General features: G+C 45.7%; 1 protein-coding gene across 1 annotated transcript; it reads right to left on the bottom strand.

Annotated features, from left to right (window-relative positions):
• Window positions 1-2,340: 2,340 nt before the first annotated feature.
• Window positions 2,341-10,999, bottom strand: CFAP144 (cilia and flagella associated protein 144). Its single transcript, XM_063103750.1, has 4 exons — window positions 10,867-10,999; window positions 7,856-7,915; window positions 6,653-6,756; window positions 2,341-2,451 (listed from the first exon to the last, which is right to left on the bottom strand). The coding sequence occupies exons 1-4, from the start codon at window positions 10,997-10,999 to the stop codon at window positions 2,341-2,343; spliced, it is 408 nt and encodes a 135-aa protein (XP_062959820.1).
• Between the last annotated feature and the right edge of the window lie 953 nt (window positions 11,000-11,952).

Below are 11,952 nucleotides of genomic sequence, written 5' to 3'. Positions count from 1 at the left end.
TCACAGCCTTTGGGTTGCTCTGGTTTTTGACATGTTTTCTGGGATCTGGGCCATATCCTGAAAGGTCACCTTTACTTCCAGATCCTGCATTGCTGTAGGAACTCCGTTACTTAGAATTTCATTGAACCACGGCATTTCTGTTAATCCAGGCCATGCTGCCCATGTCCTTGTTTCAGGCATTATTCCAAGAAAACCAGCTAGGGTGTCACCAACCTGAACCGTTGCATGTCATCTGCCTCTACCCCTGGGGCCCTCTCGGATGACACCCAAGGCACTGTCACTGTGGCCTTTCCTTAACCTGCTCTCCCTTACTTTTTGGTCCTTCTTTCTCCAGTGTTCAGCAGTCTTCTGAGCCCTTGGTTGAGCTTCTTTCTGCATTTTACTGGTGTCTTTATCACAGTCCAGTTTATAAGCAAGGGCAGTATCACAAGCTGCCTCCTCTCATGGTCCCTACTACTCATAAGGCTGAGCGAAGTCAAAGGCTCTAGCACACTGCTGAATGGCAGTATTGATTTTTGCAGTCTTACAAAGACAGTGGCTCTCGGCATACAGAATGGGCCACTAAGGATCTAGCTTTGTGGTAGCTGGGCACAAGTCATTAACTTTCTGGAACTCATGATCTGGGGTTTCAGTGGCAGCAAACTCCTCTTCATCTGTTTAGTTACCTCTGTAGTTTCATTTCTCCTTTTTGAGCTTCAGTGTCTGGCTCCATGACATCCTCATGACCAGTTCCTAAGTTACTGTCCTTCCCTGCTGGCTCTTCTCTCTTTAAGGATTCCTCTAACTTCTTGCCTTTCCCCCCTTTGGCATTCCCTTCTTAGCTCTATGAAGGGCACGTGGTATGGCATCCTGCATGTCTTCCACCCTTTCCTCAGGGAAGTGCAGTACCTCAGTGTGCAGGAAACCAGATACCTGCATATGCAGCCCCACCAAGCTGTCTGTTCACCCCATGGAGGTCCGTGGCCCAGGTGTCAGTGCAGAGGTGGGGCACTGCAGAGCGGAAGCTGAGGTGGCTGCAGCTCTGAGCTAGGTGCTAGCTCAGCTGGGTGAAGTTCAGGAGGAATGGTTGGTGGCATGATGGGGAAACTGGCTTTCCTGGCTCTTTCCTTAGAAGTCTCTCAATGGCACTAGATGTGGGAGTCTTTAGAGTGTTTCATTTTTCCAGAGAGGAAGTCTCCAGCTTCAAACCTAGGGTAAAAGCACAGTGTATGTACAGTGGGCACACGGGCTAGGGTTCAACCTTCCTTTTGTAGATTTTTATTGTCAGCCCCACACCTCATCCCTAGCCTGTGTTTTAGTGTCCCTGAGCCCTGTGCTTGTCCCTTTTTCTCCAAGAATAAACCTCCAGCCTCCAGTGTGGAAGAGATGTTATAAACCTGGCTGCTGGTGTGTGTGTGTGTGGAGTGGGACTACCTGCAGACTCCCTACCAGTACCCATTTTCAGTTCCTGGCTTCACACTCCATTCTCAGAGTCCCAAAACCTCTATTGAGAGTTCTGGGGGGCCTGGGCTCTCTGCTAAGAGGTATCCCATTAGGCTTGCGTTTTGTGATTTCCTCCATTCTCCTCTGTCATCTTTCTATCTTCTAAATATGTCTTCAGTTTTCTTGGTTGCTGCGTTTTCCTGCCATTCTGTTCATTGTGTTTTTTTATTTGTTTGTTTTATCCCTTTATTGGTGTCTGGGAAGGCAGAAGATATAATTATATGCACAATCTGCCATCTTTACCTAGAATTCTCACACTGGTTTATAAGGATTTGTCAACCTTAAATAAATAGCAGAGAGACCAGCTCTCCAGAATAAGGAGTTTATTCAGGAATAGCAGGGAATTGCAATCTGAAATACACATGCTATGGTGAAACACAGGCATATCCAAGGGAGTTGGGGCAAAGGGAAGCTTTTAAAAGAAAAAAAGGGAGAAGTCCACATAAGCTGTTTTGAAACAAACACCGTTGGTCACAGAGGCTTTTTGCAAGAGTTGGTGTTAGTTCATTGGTGGAGACAGCTATTACTAGGCAAACGTCCTTGTGCAGGTGGCTTACCTAGAATTTAAAAAATTGTTGTGGTTTTTAAACAGTCATTGCAATAGTTCTTGTCACAGGTATATGTGCATGAGGGTCCCTCCTCATGACCCGCCAGCTGCATTCTGTTAGGGTTTGACATAAGTGACTCCATGCTGGTACTGACAACTTTCACAGACTTGAACCAGTGGACTTGGTAAGAAATGAGAAAAGTGAGACTCAGAATAGGTAAAGTCAGACTTGGGCTTTAAGGTAGTATTTATTTTTCTGGGCCGTGCACACTTCGCACATTAAATCCAGGGCTGACTCCATTGCTGGAATGCTACTTGTGGCGATCATCTTCTCCCAAGCTCCACATTTTAGCTTTGTACAGAGTGATGTCATTGTAGACCTTGAAGTGGTTCAGCCTTGAGTCATGGCGTTCTGGGTTGACCTGGAAAGGAGGATGAAGGATCAGAAAGAAGCCTGTGGGGAAGCAGGAAGACCTGGGATTGGAGTAGATGGACCTGGGCTTAAATCAGGCCCACTATCCTGAGATAACCACATAAGCTTTTCCTTGCTAACCCCTGCTTGTGAAATGGAGATGACCACATTTACATCAACAGAGTTTTGAGGCTGAAGGAGAATAACCTAGCAAAGTTGCTGCACTCCCTTCCCCACTGCCTACATTGGAGGCCCCACCTGTGGACTCTTTCCCCCCACTAGAATGTAAGCTCCATGATGGGAGGTGCTGTATCTGTCTTAGTGTGTCCCCAGCACCTAGAACAGTATCCAGCACACAATAGGTATTCAATATATATTTGCTGAGTGAAAGAATGAATTTGTTGGAGTCACACAGAAAACTGAGTAGAAGCAAGCACTCTGACACAGAAGTCTTATAGAAGCTACACTGCACAATTAGCTTAAAGGATGTATTTTCAACAAATGTTATCAGGAGTCATGAGGCTGACAGGTGCTCATTGAGTGTGGTGTCTCCAGTGTCCCAGTATTGAGGTTGGAGGTACTCTGCCTGTCTAGAGTGAGGTCCTGCCAGGGGCAGCAAGCCCCACATTAGGGCTGATCAAGCCTCTTCTGCTCTTAACCACATCGTTCTGAAACTTCGGTTTAATTACATTTTATGGTTGCACAATACCTGGACCTAATATTTTGGGGGGTATACTTTCTTACTATGCCACCTGCACCATCTGATGGCATTGTCCCCAGCTTTATAATGATGAACAGGCATGGCATATTTGCAGACCCTTTGCAGCTCCAGAGTGATAATGGATCTAGAGGCACACGGTGTCTGTGATCTGCAAGGCCTAGGAGGGTCCAAGCAGGGCTGGCCTGGCTGGGCCAGCCACACTTGTCCTTCCTGTCATGCATGGTGTGCCTGCCACGAGATATCCTGGAAGGTCAAAGATGCAAGATTTCCACATGCACACTTTGCACCCAGGGGGCCAGGCCTTTATTCTTTAAGAAAGTGAAGAATGGTGAGTTAAGTAATTTGTGCTCTGTAATATTTTCCTAAGTTGCTTAATTATCTAACTTGATGATTTCTATCTTCACCCAGTCTGTCTTCCTTCACAACCCTTCTTCTCCCTTGACAAATATTCTGTCCTTGTCCAAACTCTACTCAGCCTGTCCTGAATTCTTACTTTTGGACTTCTCTGTTTATCTCTGCCTTGTCCAATTTTAGCAAAATTCCTGCTAAGTCAGTTTAACCAGAACCACCTCCATCTTCAATATCTGACCACTCTTGATATCTGATCAGGTTCCTCAACCTTACCATCTCCCAGAGGATGTCTGATCCCCCCGGCCTGCCTTCAGCAAGAATCCTGTTAGGTCGAGTTTAGCCAGAATCACCCCTTACTTCTGACATTTCCTCTTAGTAATTTTCTATCCATTGCCTCCCACCTTGCTCCTTGGCTATAAATTCCCACTTGTCCGTGCTATATTCAGAGTTGAGCCCATTCTCTCCCCCACTGCAAAACCTCATCGTGGTGCCTATGCCTTTAGCGATAGTCCCACCATGCCACCCCCCCAACCCACACTTGAATAAAGTCTTCCTTCTGGTCTTTAACATTAATTGAATAATTGATTCATTACAGTAATTGTCATTGAATACTTTTTTCTTTAATACCCTTCTCTTACCTGCTATAAGTTAGACCCTCCCCTCCCCCTTCGAGCAGCCATCTCTTCTTTAGCTGTCTAACCATACCTCTCCCTTTGGACTCAGTCCTTCCTTGAGCAAGTGGTGGGAGCTCCCATTGGAGTCCTCTCCCTGCCTCTCAAAGTCTCTTCTCTCCAAGGCAATGCCCCACGTCTGAAGAGAAGCTGTTACAAATGAGCAGCTTATTTACTCTCCTTCTCACTGGTAGAACCTGGACTTACTGAGCCATTTATTCATATCTCCATGAAGCAGGCCTGTGCAATTACATGCCCTAGACTGGAGTTGTATAAGGATGAGAAGCCTAGGCTCCTGCAGTAGAACTACAGGGTGTGGGGAGTTCTTGGGAAGGGAGCCCACTAGAAAAGTCCTCAGTGATGAAGGCAACTGGATTAAGCCAAAGACCTGGGAGAAGCACCTGGGTTCTAGATTGGACAGTGTACTCTCCTTTCTATTCTTCCTCATCTACATTTATGGAGCACTTACTATATGCTAGGCACTGTTCCAGGCAGTTTCTATACATCTCATTTAATCCTCACAACAAACCTTCAAGTTTAGAAGCTATTATTATCCCCATTTTAAGATGGATAATGGAGGCTAAGAGAGGTTAAGCATCATACAGCTAGAAAGTGGTGGAGCTGGGACTTGAACTTTGGCTCCAGAGTGTAGAGGATCTTTAAAGCAAATGTACTTCACAGGGCCTGGTTTTCCAAAGCCTTGCAGTTTCAAATATTACCCTTGTGGAGGACAGGAAATTTTCCTCAGGCTATAAAGTCTCTGTTGTAAGATAAAGATTTGTGGCACAGCAAGGTTGCTGGCTCAAAAACAGACTAGTTACTGATTGATATGTTAAGATACTGGGAAATTGCTGTAAGAAGGAATGTTTGCTAAGATCAAGCTTTTGTTGGTGGATCACTTAATTGTCTAATGGAATGTCATCTGACTTGTTTCACTGAAAGTTACCAGCCTATGTTGTTAAACTATAACCCCACCTATGTTCTCTTGCTGTAACTTCCTGGTCTGGAAAATAAATGCAGGAAGAGAACCCCAATTTGGGGTTAATTTCCCAAGGAAGGGATGCCTCTTGCTTGAGGGTTCTGAGGAAGTTAACCACTTCGGGGCTTCTCACTGCCAAGAAGAAATGGGCTTTGAGTAATCCTTTGCAGCTCTGTCACCCAGGGGAAGTGGGGTGACAAATCTGTGGGGGACAAAGCAACACCAGAGCTACCCTTTTACATTGATACACTGATGATGGGTTAAATGCCATAACACCAGGAGGCACACAGTGCTACAGAAGCAGAAGGGAGAAGTGCCCAACTCTGCATGGTGGGGAGTGGAGTGGCAGAAGTCCTTTATGGAAGAGTTAACTCCTGAGCTGTTTCTTGAAGGATAAGTAGGACTTTCCTAGTGAATGTGGGCTAGGGGTCAGGGGTGATCAGAGGGAGAGGAAATATAAAGACACAGGTGTGCAAGGTCTTGGTGCCTTGGAGGTAATGAAGTCCAGATAGAGCTGAGGAGCAGTGTCTCCAACTTCACACCATACACAAAATATACCAAATGGGTTAAAAACCAAATGTTAAAAAAAAAAAGAAGAAGAAAGAAGAAGAGAGAAGGAGGAGGGGGAAGAGGAGGAAGAGGAAAAGAACCTAAGGGGAAAAGACAGAATAGTTGTTTTGTAACTGTTGGTGTTGAAGGTTTTCCCAAGCAAGGCACAAAACCCAGAAACCATAATGAAAATGATTCGTATATTTGATGACTTAAAAATTAAAACCTCCTGTGGCCGGCCCGTGGCTCACTTGGGAGAGTGCGGTGCTGACAACACCAAGTCAAGGATTAAGATCCCCTTACCAGTCATCTTAAAAAAAAAAAAAAAAATTAAAACCTTCTGTGTGATGAAAGACATAAGGAAAGTTAAAGAACAAATGTGGTAGAAACTTCTTCAAGCTGTCTGTGTTTCTTTCTTCCTTAGCAACAGAAGCCCTATATTATTTGGGGTGATAATGTGCTAAAGACTACATTTCCCAGGCTCCCTTGCAGCTAGTTGTGCCCATCCGATGAAATAAGGAGAGTACTTGTATTTTTACTAACATTCCCTTTTTATGGATAAAGGAACAGAAGTCAGAGATGTTAAGTGACACACCCACCACCATCCTACCAATATCTGGTAGGGCAAACACAAGCAGTCTGTCATCAGCAACCTTTATTTAATCAACATACAGTATTTGCTATGTCCCAGACACTGTTCTAAGCATGTTATAAATACTACCTCACTTAATCCTCATAACAGTCTTATGAGATAGGTACTGTAATAACTCCACTACTGAGTCATAAAAGAGCCAAGCAACTTACCCAAGGTCACACAGATGGCAAGTGGTAGCCAGAATTCAAACCCAGGCAAGTCTGGCTCCCTACTCTGTTCTCTTAGCCACCACCCACACTGCTGTTGTGCTTCTTGGCATTTAATAAGTAAAGGAGCCATGCTTACCAGGGGCTCTGAGTCCCATCCTATTTCCTGGCTTTCAGTCTGTGTCTCTGGGTATTTCTTCCTTGGTCCCTGGGCAGCATGGTGAATAAGATTCAGAAACCTGGCTGGGAGACAAGGCAAGAGTTATGAAGGAGTCAGGCTTTGGGACCCATAAGTCTTCCTGTGCCCTCTACTCTGGCCACATTGTTCCTTGGAGGCAGAGCATCCCAGCCTCAGAGGTTTGTCTAGGCCTCAAGACAGGCGTGTCCAGTCCCTCCATTCATCTTTTAACAAATGTGTGTTGAGCACAAACTCTGTGCCAGATTTCTGGGGCCTGGAGGTAGAACACTGAGCAAGACAGACACAGTCCCTGCTCTCCTAGAGCTTGTGGGCTAAATGGGGACACAATACACATTCTCAAACGTGACCTCCTTTCCATGTCTCTCTTGTGGCCATGCCAAGCTAGCTACCTGCAGTTCTCGGACTGTGCTGGTATTCCTAATTTCTGTGCCATCCCATATCACTCAGAATGTCCTACGGTCTTCTCCACCTGATATGCTCCACCTCACCCTGTCATCACTTCCTCCAGGAGGACTTCTCAGAACTCTGCTGCCTGACTTAGGCAATTTTTTCTGTGCTGTTGCCACACCAATCATATTCCCTATTTACTTGCCTATTTACACGTCTACTTACTTGTCTTTTCCTTTGTTATGTTACGAGATGCCCCCACCCAGCCCCATCATAGTGACTATCACACAGTAATAATAAAAGTATTAAAAATAACTAACATTTACTGAATACCATGTACCAGATACTGTTCTAAGCACTTGCATTATTTTGTTTAATCCTCACAGCAGCCCTAAGAAATAGTCTCAGGGCTATTAAAAAACCTGCCTAAAGTCACACAGTTAATGAGAGGCAGAAGCAAGATTGAACTCAGTATGTCTCTAGAACCTATGCTTGTAACGTCTAAATGTTTAATGAATGAATGAATGCAATGTTAAGGCCATTAGGAACATTTCTCTTGGCTTGACAGTTAATAAATTTGCATTATGGTTGAATATGTCAGTCTCTTATGAGCTTGGTTGGTATGAGTCCAGTTTCTAGGATCAAAGCAGAAGATTCTGATGGTTGCCCCAAGGTCACACTACCCTGAGAGATCTCTCCAACCAGTCTGCCTCTCTGTGCTCTATCTCAGTAGTATTCTCAACCCCCAGGACTTACCATCTGCAGGTTCGTCCAGGTTATCATGCCAAGACATGGGCTTTCTGGTAATTGTGTGAACTAGAGAAAAACAGCAGCACAGGTTCACATTAAAATACTAACTCCCTGCCCTCTCTAAGACCCACCTTGGGCCAGGCATCCACTTAGCACTTCACTCAGTATCTGGCACATGCCAGGTATTGGGCTGGATGCTAGGGAACAAAGTTGAATAAGGCCCTCAAGAACCTCACAATCTAGAGTGGCACTGTCCGGTATGGTGGCCACCAGCAACATGCGGCTACTTGAATTTAAATAACTAAAATTAAATACACTTAAAAATTCAGTTCCTCCATCATACTAGTCACATTTCAAGTCCTTGACAGCCACATGTGACTGATGGCTATCTTTTTGACTACAACACAGATATAAATATTTTCATCATTGAAGAATGTTCTCTTGGACAGTGCTGGTCTACAGGGAAGGCAAACATGCCAGGCAGCCAAACGAGGTTAGCCAGATAGTGATCCATACCCAGGAGGGCATGAGATGACAGAGGAGCAGAATTCACATTCTATTCATTCAGCTCGTAATTACTGGTGCACTGGAGATACGGCTGTACACAAGACAGAGAAGCTTCCTGTACTCCCTGAGTTATCACTGTATTTGTGGTGACAGACAATAAACAAATACATAATATCAGACAAATATAAGTGTAATGGAGAACAATAAGGTAGGATAAGTGGTTAGAGAGCTGATGGTGGGGCAGGGTGTGAGTGATGAATTTCTAGGGATACATTTGAGCAGAGTTCTGAATGAAGTAGGGGAATGCACTGTGTATATATGGGAAGAATGTGAGCATGAGCTTGGTGAGTCTGAGAAACTTCAAGAAGGCCAGAGTAGTTCAAGTGGAGTGAGCTAGGTGAAGCACGGTAGGAAATGAACAGAGGTCAGTAGAAACCGGTGGTCTCCAAACCTCTACCAGTAAAAAAAAACCTTTTGAGAATATACCCCTATTATAGGTATACTGCAAAACATAATTTCTTTCTTTATAGCTAAAACTAAACATAAACACAAGTTTGATGGAGTTTGGATGTTTTGTTCTCCCAGAACTCATGTGGAAATCTGATCCCCAATGTGGAGTTTGAGGCACTGGGTGGATCCCTCATGAATGGATTAACGCTCTCCCTGGGGGAGGTGGGATAGTGAGTGAAATCTCACTCTGTTAGTTGCCACCAGAGCTGGTTGTTTAGAAGACCCTGGCACCTCCTCTCTCTCTCTTGCTTCCTCTTGCCTTGTGATTTGCTTGTACCCGCCGCTGCTTGCTGCTTTCCTCCATGAGCAGAAGCAGCCTGAGGCCTACACCAGATGCAGCTGTCCCAGAATTGTGAGCCAAATAAACCTCTGTTCTTTATAAATTAGTCAGTCTCAGGTGTTGTGTTATAGCAACACAAAACGGACTAATACAAAGTTCTAATATATTCTGACTGTACCGCAATGGATCATATTAATCACTTGCCCAAGGGATGTGAGCTGGAAGATAACACTTTTTCTAGAAAGCCTGAATGTTGCCTGAAGGGATTATTTAAATTGTTGGAATGAACCAAGTTTAAACAGAATTGGACATTAATTTGTTTTCCTGAAATTAGTGGCCAGCAGCTCCAGAAGAAAACCAGGTTAGATATAAGCAAAATGAAGACATTACTTTTTCTTTATACAGCCAGGCTACAGTGGAGCATAGTTAATTGGACACATAAGTTGGGGGAGAAGTTCAGGAAGAAGGAACAATGTCTATGTAGGTAAAGTGGTGGGAAGTAGCATGATGTATTAGGAAATCCATTTATTTAGAAATGGCGGGAGAGAAAGGAGTGTGTGTGGGAGCCTTTAGCAGTGGTTGATGCAGAGTAGGCACTACATACTTACTAAAGGGACACAAGTGGGGTGGCAGAGGGGAGTATGGGATGAAGCTGAGTAGGAACCAGAGCCAGATCCAAAGGGGTCTTATATGCTGGTTGATTTAAACTTTAGCTCAGAAGTTGTGGGAGCCACTGAAGGATTTTACGGAGGGACTGCCATGATCAAATTGATCTTTTAGCATTGCTATAGATAGCAGGGAGGTAGGGATAGGTTGTAGGGGCCGGATGGGAGGGAAAGAGAGTAGTTGGGAGCTCATCAGACCAATCTGAGTGGGAGTGACTAGGGCTCTGCGCAGGGGGGAGTGAGGATGGAGAGAGAGGCAGATTCAGGTGCTATTAGAGGGTGGAATTAAGTGAGTAGAGGTGTAGATGCCCCACATCCATGATGGTGTCTTTCACTGTGGTAGAAACACAAGAAAGGTCAGGAGAGAAATGCTGTGGAATAAATAAGACTTGTGACTACTTAAGTGTGTAGAGTGAATGGTTGTGGTGCCTTGTGTAGGAGCAGAGGGTGGGGAGGAGGTTCCAGGATGAGCCCAGTTTTCCAGCTGGTGAGTTTGAGGTTCCTCTGGATTGTTCAGGGAAGGCAGCTGAGAGGTGGTTGGGCAGGTGGGTCTGGAGCTCTATTTGAGACCCAGTGGCATTTGGGGGGAGCTGATGTTACAGGATCAGATGAAACCACCCAAGCAGTAAGTACAGTGAGAACAGTGGAGGATAGAACCATTTTATCAGGGGAGCCCTACGGCCCTGGAGTCTACTACTCTGGAAACTTCCGAAGGTCTAAGACAATACTAAAAGCCTGAAAAAAAAAAAAAATCCTTTAGCCTATTAAAAACAAACCAAAACACAAACAGAAACAAAACACAAAATCCTGCAAAATATATTTCAAAAGCAAAATTGTAAAAAGCTGTTCCCTTTTTTTTTTTTTTTTTAGGACGAAAATATTTAATCGCGATGAGGATGCATTCACATCCTAATACATCTGATGCCACGTGGGGCGAGGCCCCTCAAAAGTCATCGTCCCTGAAGTCTCCGAGAAGGGGCGGGGGTCGGAGGAGGCGTCCCCTTCACCCCGCCCCGCGCCCCGCAGCCCCAGGACTCCGCCCCGGGCGCCCTCACCCTTGCGCAGCGGGTTCACGTGGTACTGCGTGTAGAGCTTCTGGGTTCGTAGCTCTCTGAGGTACAGTTCCCGCAAGATCTGGTTCTGATGGACCTCATCTGGGGTCACCTTCTCCCTCTGGTGTCCCGCCATGGCCTTGGTCCTGCTCGGTCCGGTCCAGCTCCCTCTCCACACTCTCCGGCAGGTTGCCTGGTCCCGCGCCTACCGCCGTTTCTAAGCAACGGCGTCCCAAGCTGTCTCCGGGCAACGGCGTCCCTGCCGTATTACCCCTCCTGGGTCAGCGCTCTCTCGGGCCCGCCCATTCCCGTGGTTCGATCCGTTCCGCCCTGCTCCCACCCCTCAGAAGCAGCCTGAGGCCCGTGCCAGATGCAGCTGTCCCAGAATCGTAAGCCAAATAAACCTCTTTTCCTTATAAATTACCCAGTCTCAGGTAATTCTGTTATAGCAACACAAAATGGACTAATACACCATGTCTGGGTCCCTTTTCCTAGCAAGCCTCAAATAGCCTTCTGAAGTCTTCACTATCTTCCTAAGGCTGAGAAGAAAATGAACCATCACTCTGCTAAGAAGCCACATTGTTAGCTTGGGACAATTAGCAAGACCATATTTGTGCCTCCCCAAACTGAGCTTTCTTCAGCGTGGGCCCAGTGGTCTAGCAGCCGTCACTACACACAGAGCTAGGCCTAGGTGTCGGCTCAGAGAGAAAGAGGGGTTGGAATTTCTGTAGCTTCATCTTCTCTCCTCCACAGCTCCACATTCTTATGTTTTCCAGGTGCCCTGATATGGGCTCTAGACGTATCATATCTCAGCCCGGCTCATGCCAGCCCAGTGACACTGGGGCTAGCTTCTGCTTTCCTTGGGTAGTTCAAAGCCATCAGTGTGCTTTTAAAGTCTGTTATTCCTTAAGGGAGACAGAATTTATTCATACCTGGAGACTGTGTGTTGTGAAATCCTGGAGAGTTGAGAAACACAATGGCTGTAGCCCTCCAGGTTCTTACCAAGTGTCTGTAGGAGCTGATTTCTCTCAAGATCTCTGGGTTCCTTCTCAATTAGGATTAGATGCAGAGACCCCGCTAACAGGGAAA

This window comes from Cynocephalus volans, chromosome 8 (assembly GCF_027409185.1).
Source record: "Cynocephalus volans isolate mCynVol1 chromosome 8, mCynVol1.pri, whole genome shotgun sequence".
NCBI lineage: Eukaryota > Metazoa > Chordata > Mammalia > Dermoptera > Cynocephalidae > Cynocephalus > Cynocephalus volans.
The sequence above is the reverse complement of the archived record's forward strand: the minus strand, read 5'-3'. Positions and strand labels throughout refer to the sequence as shown.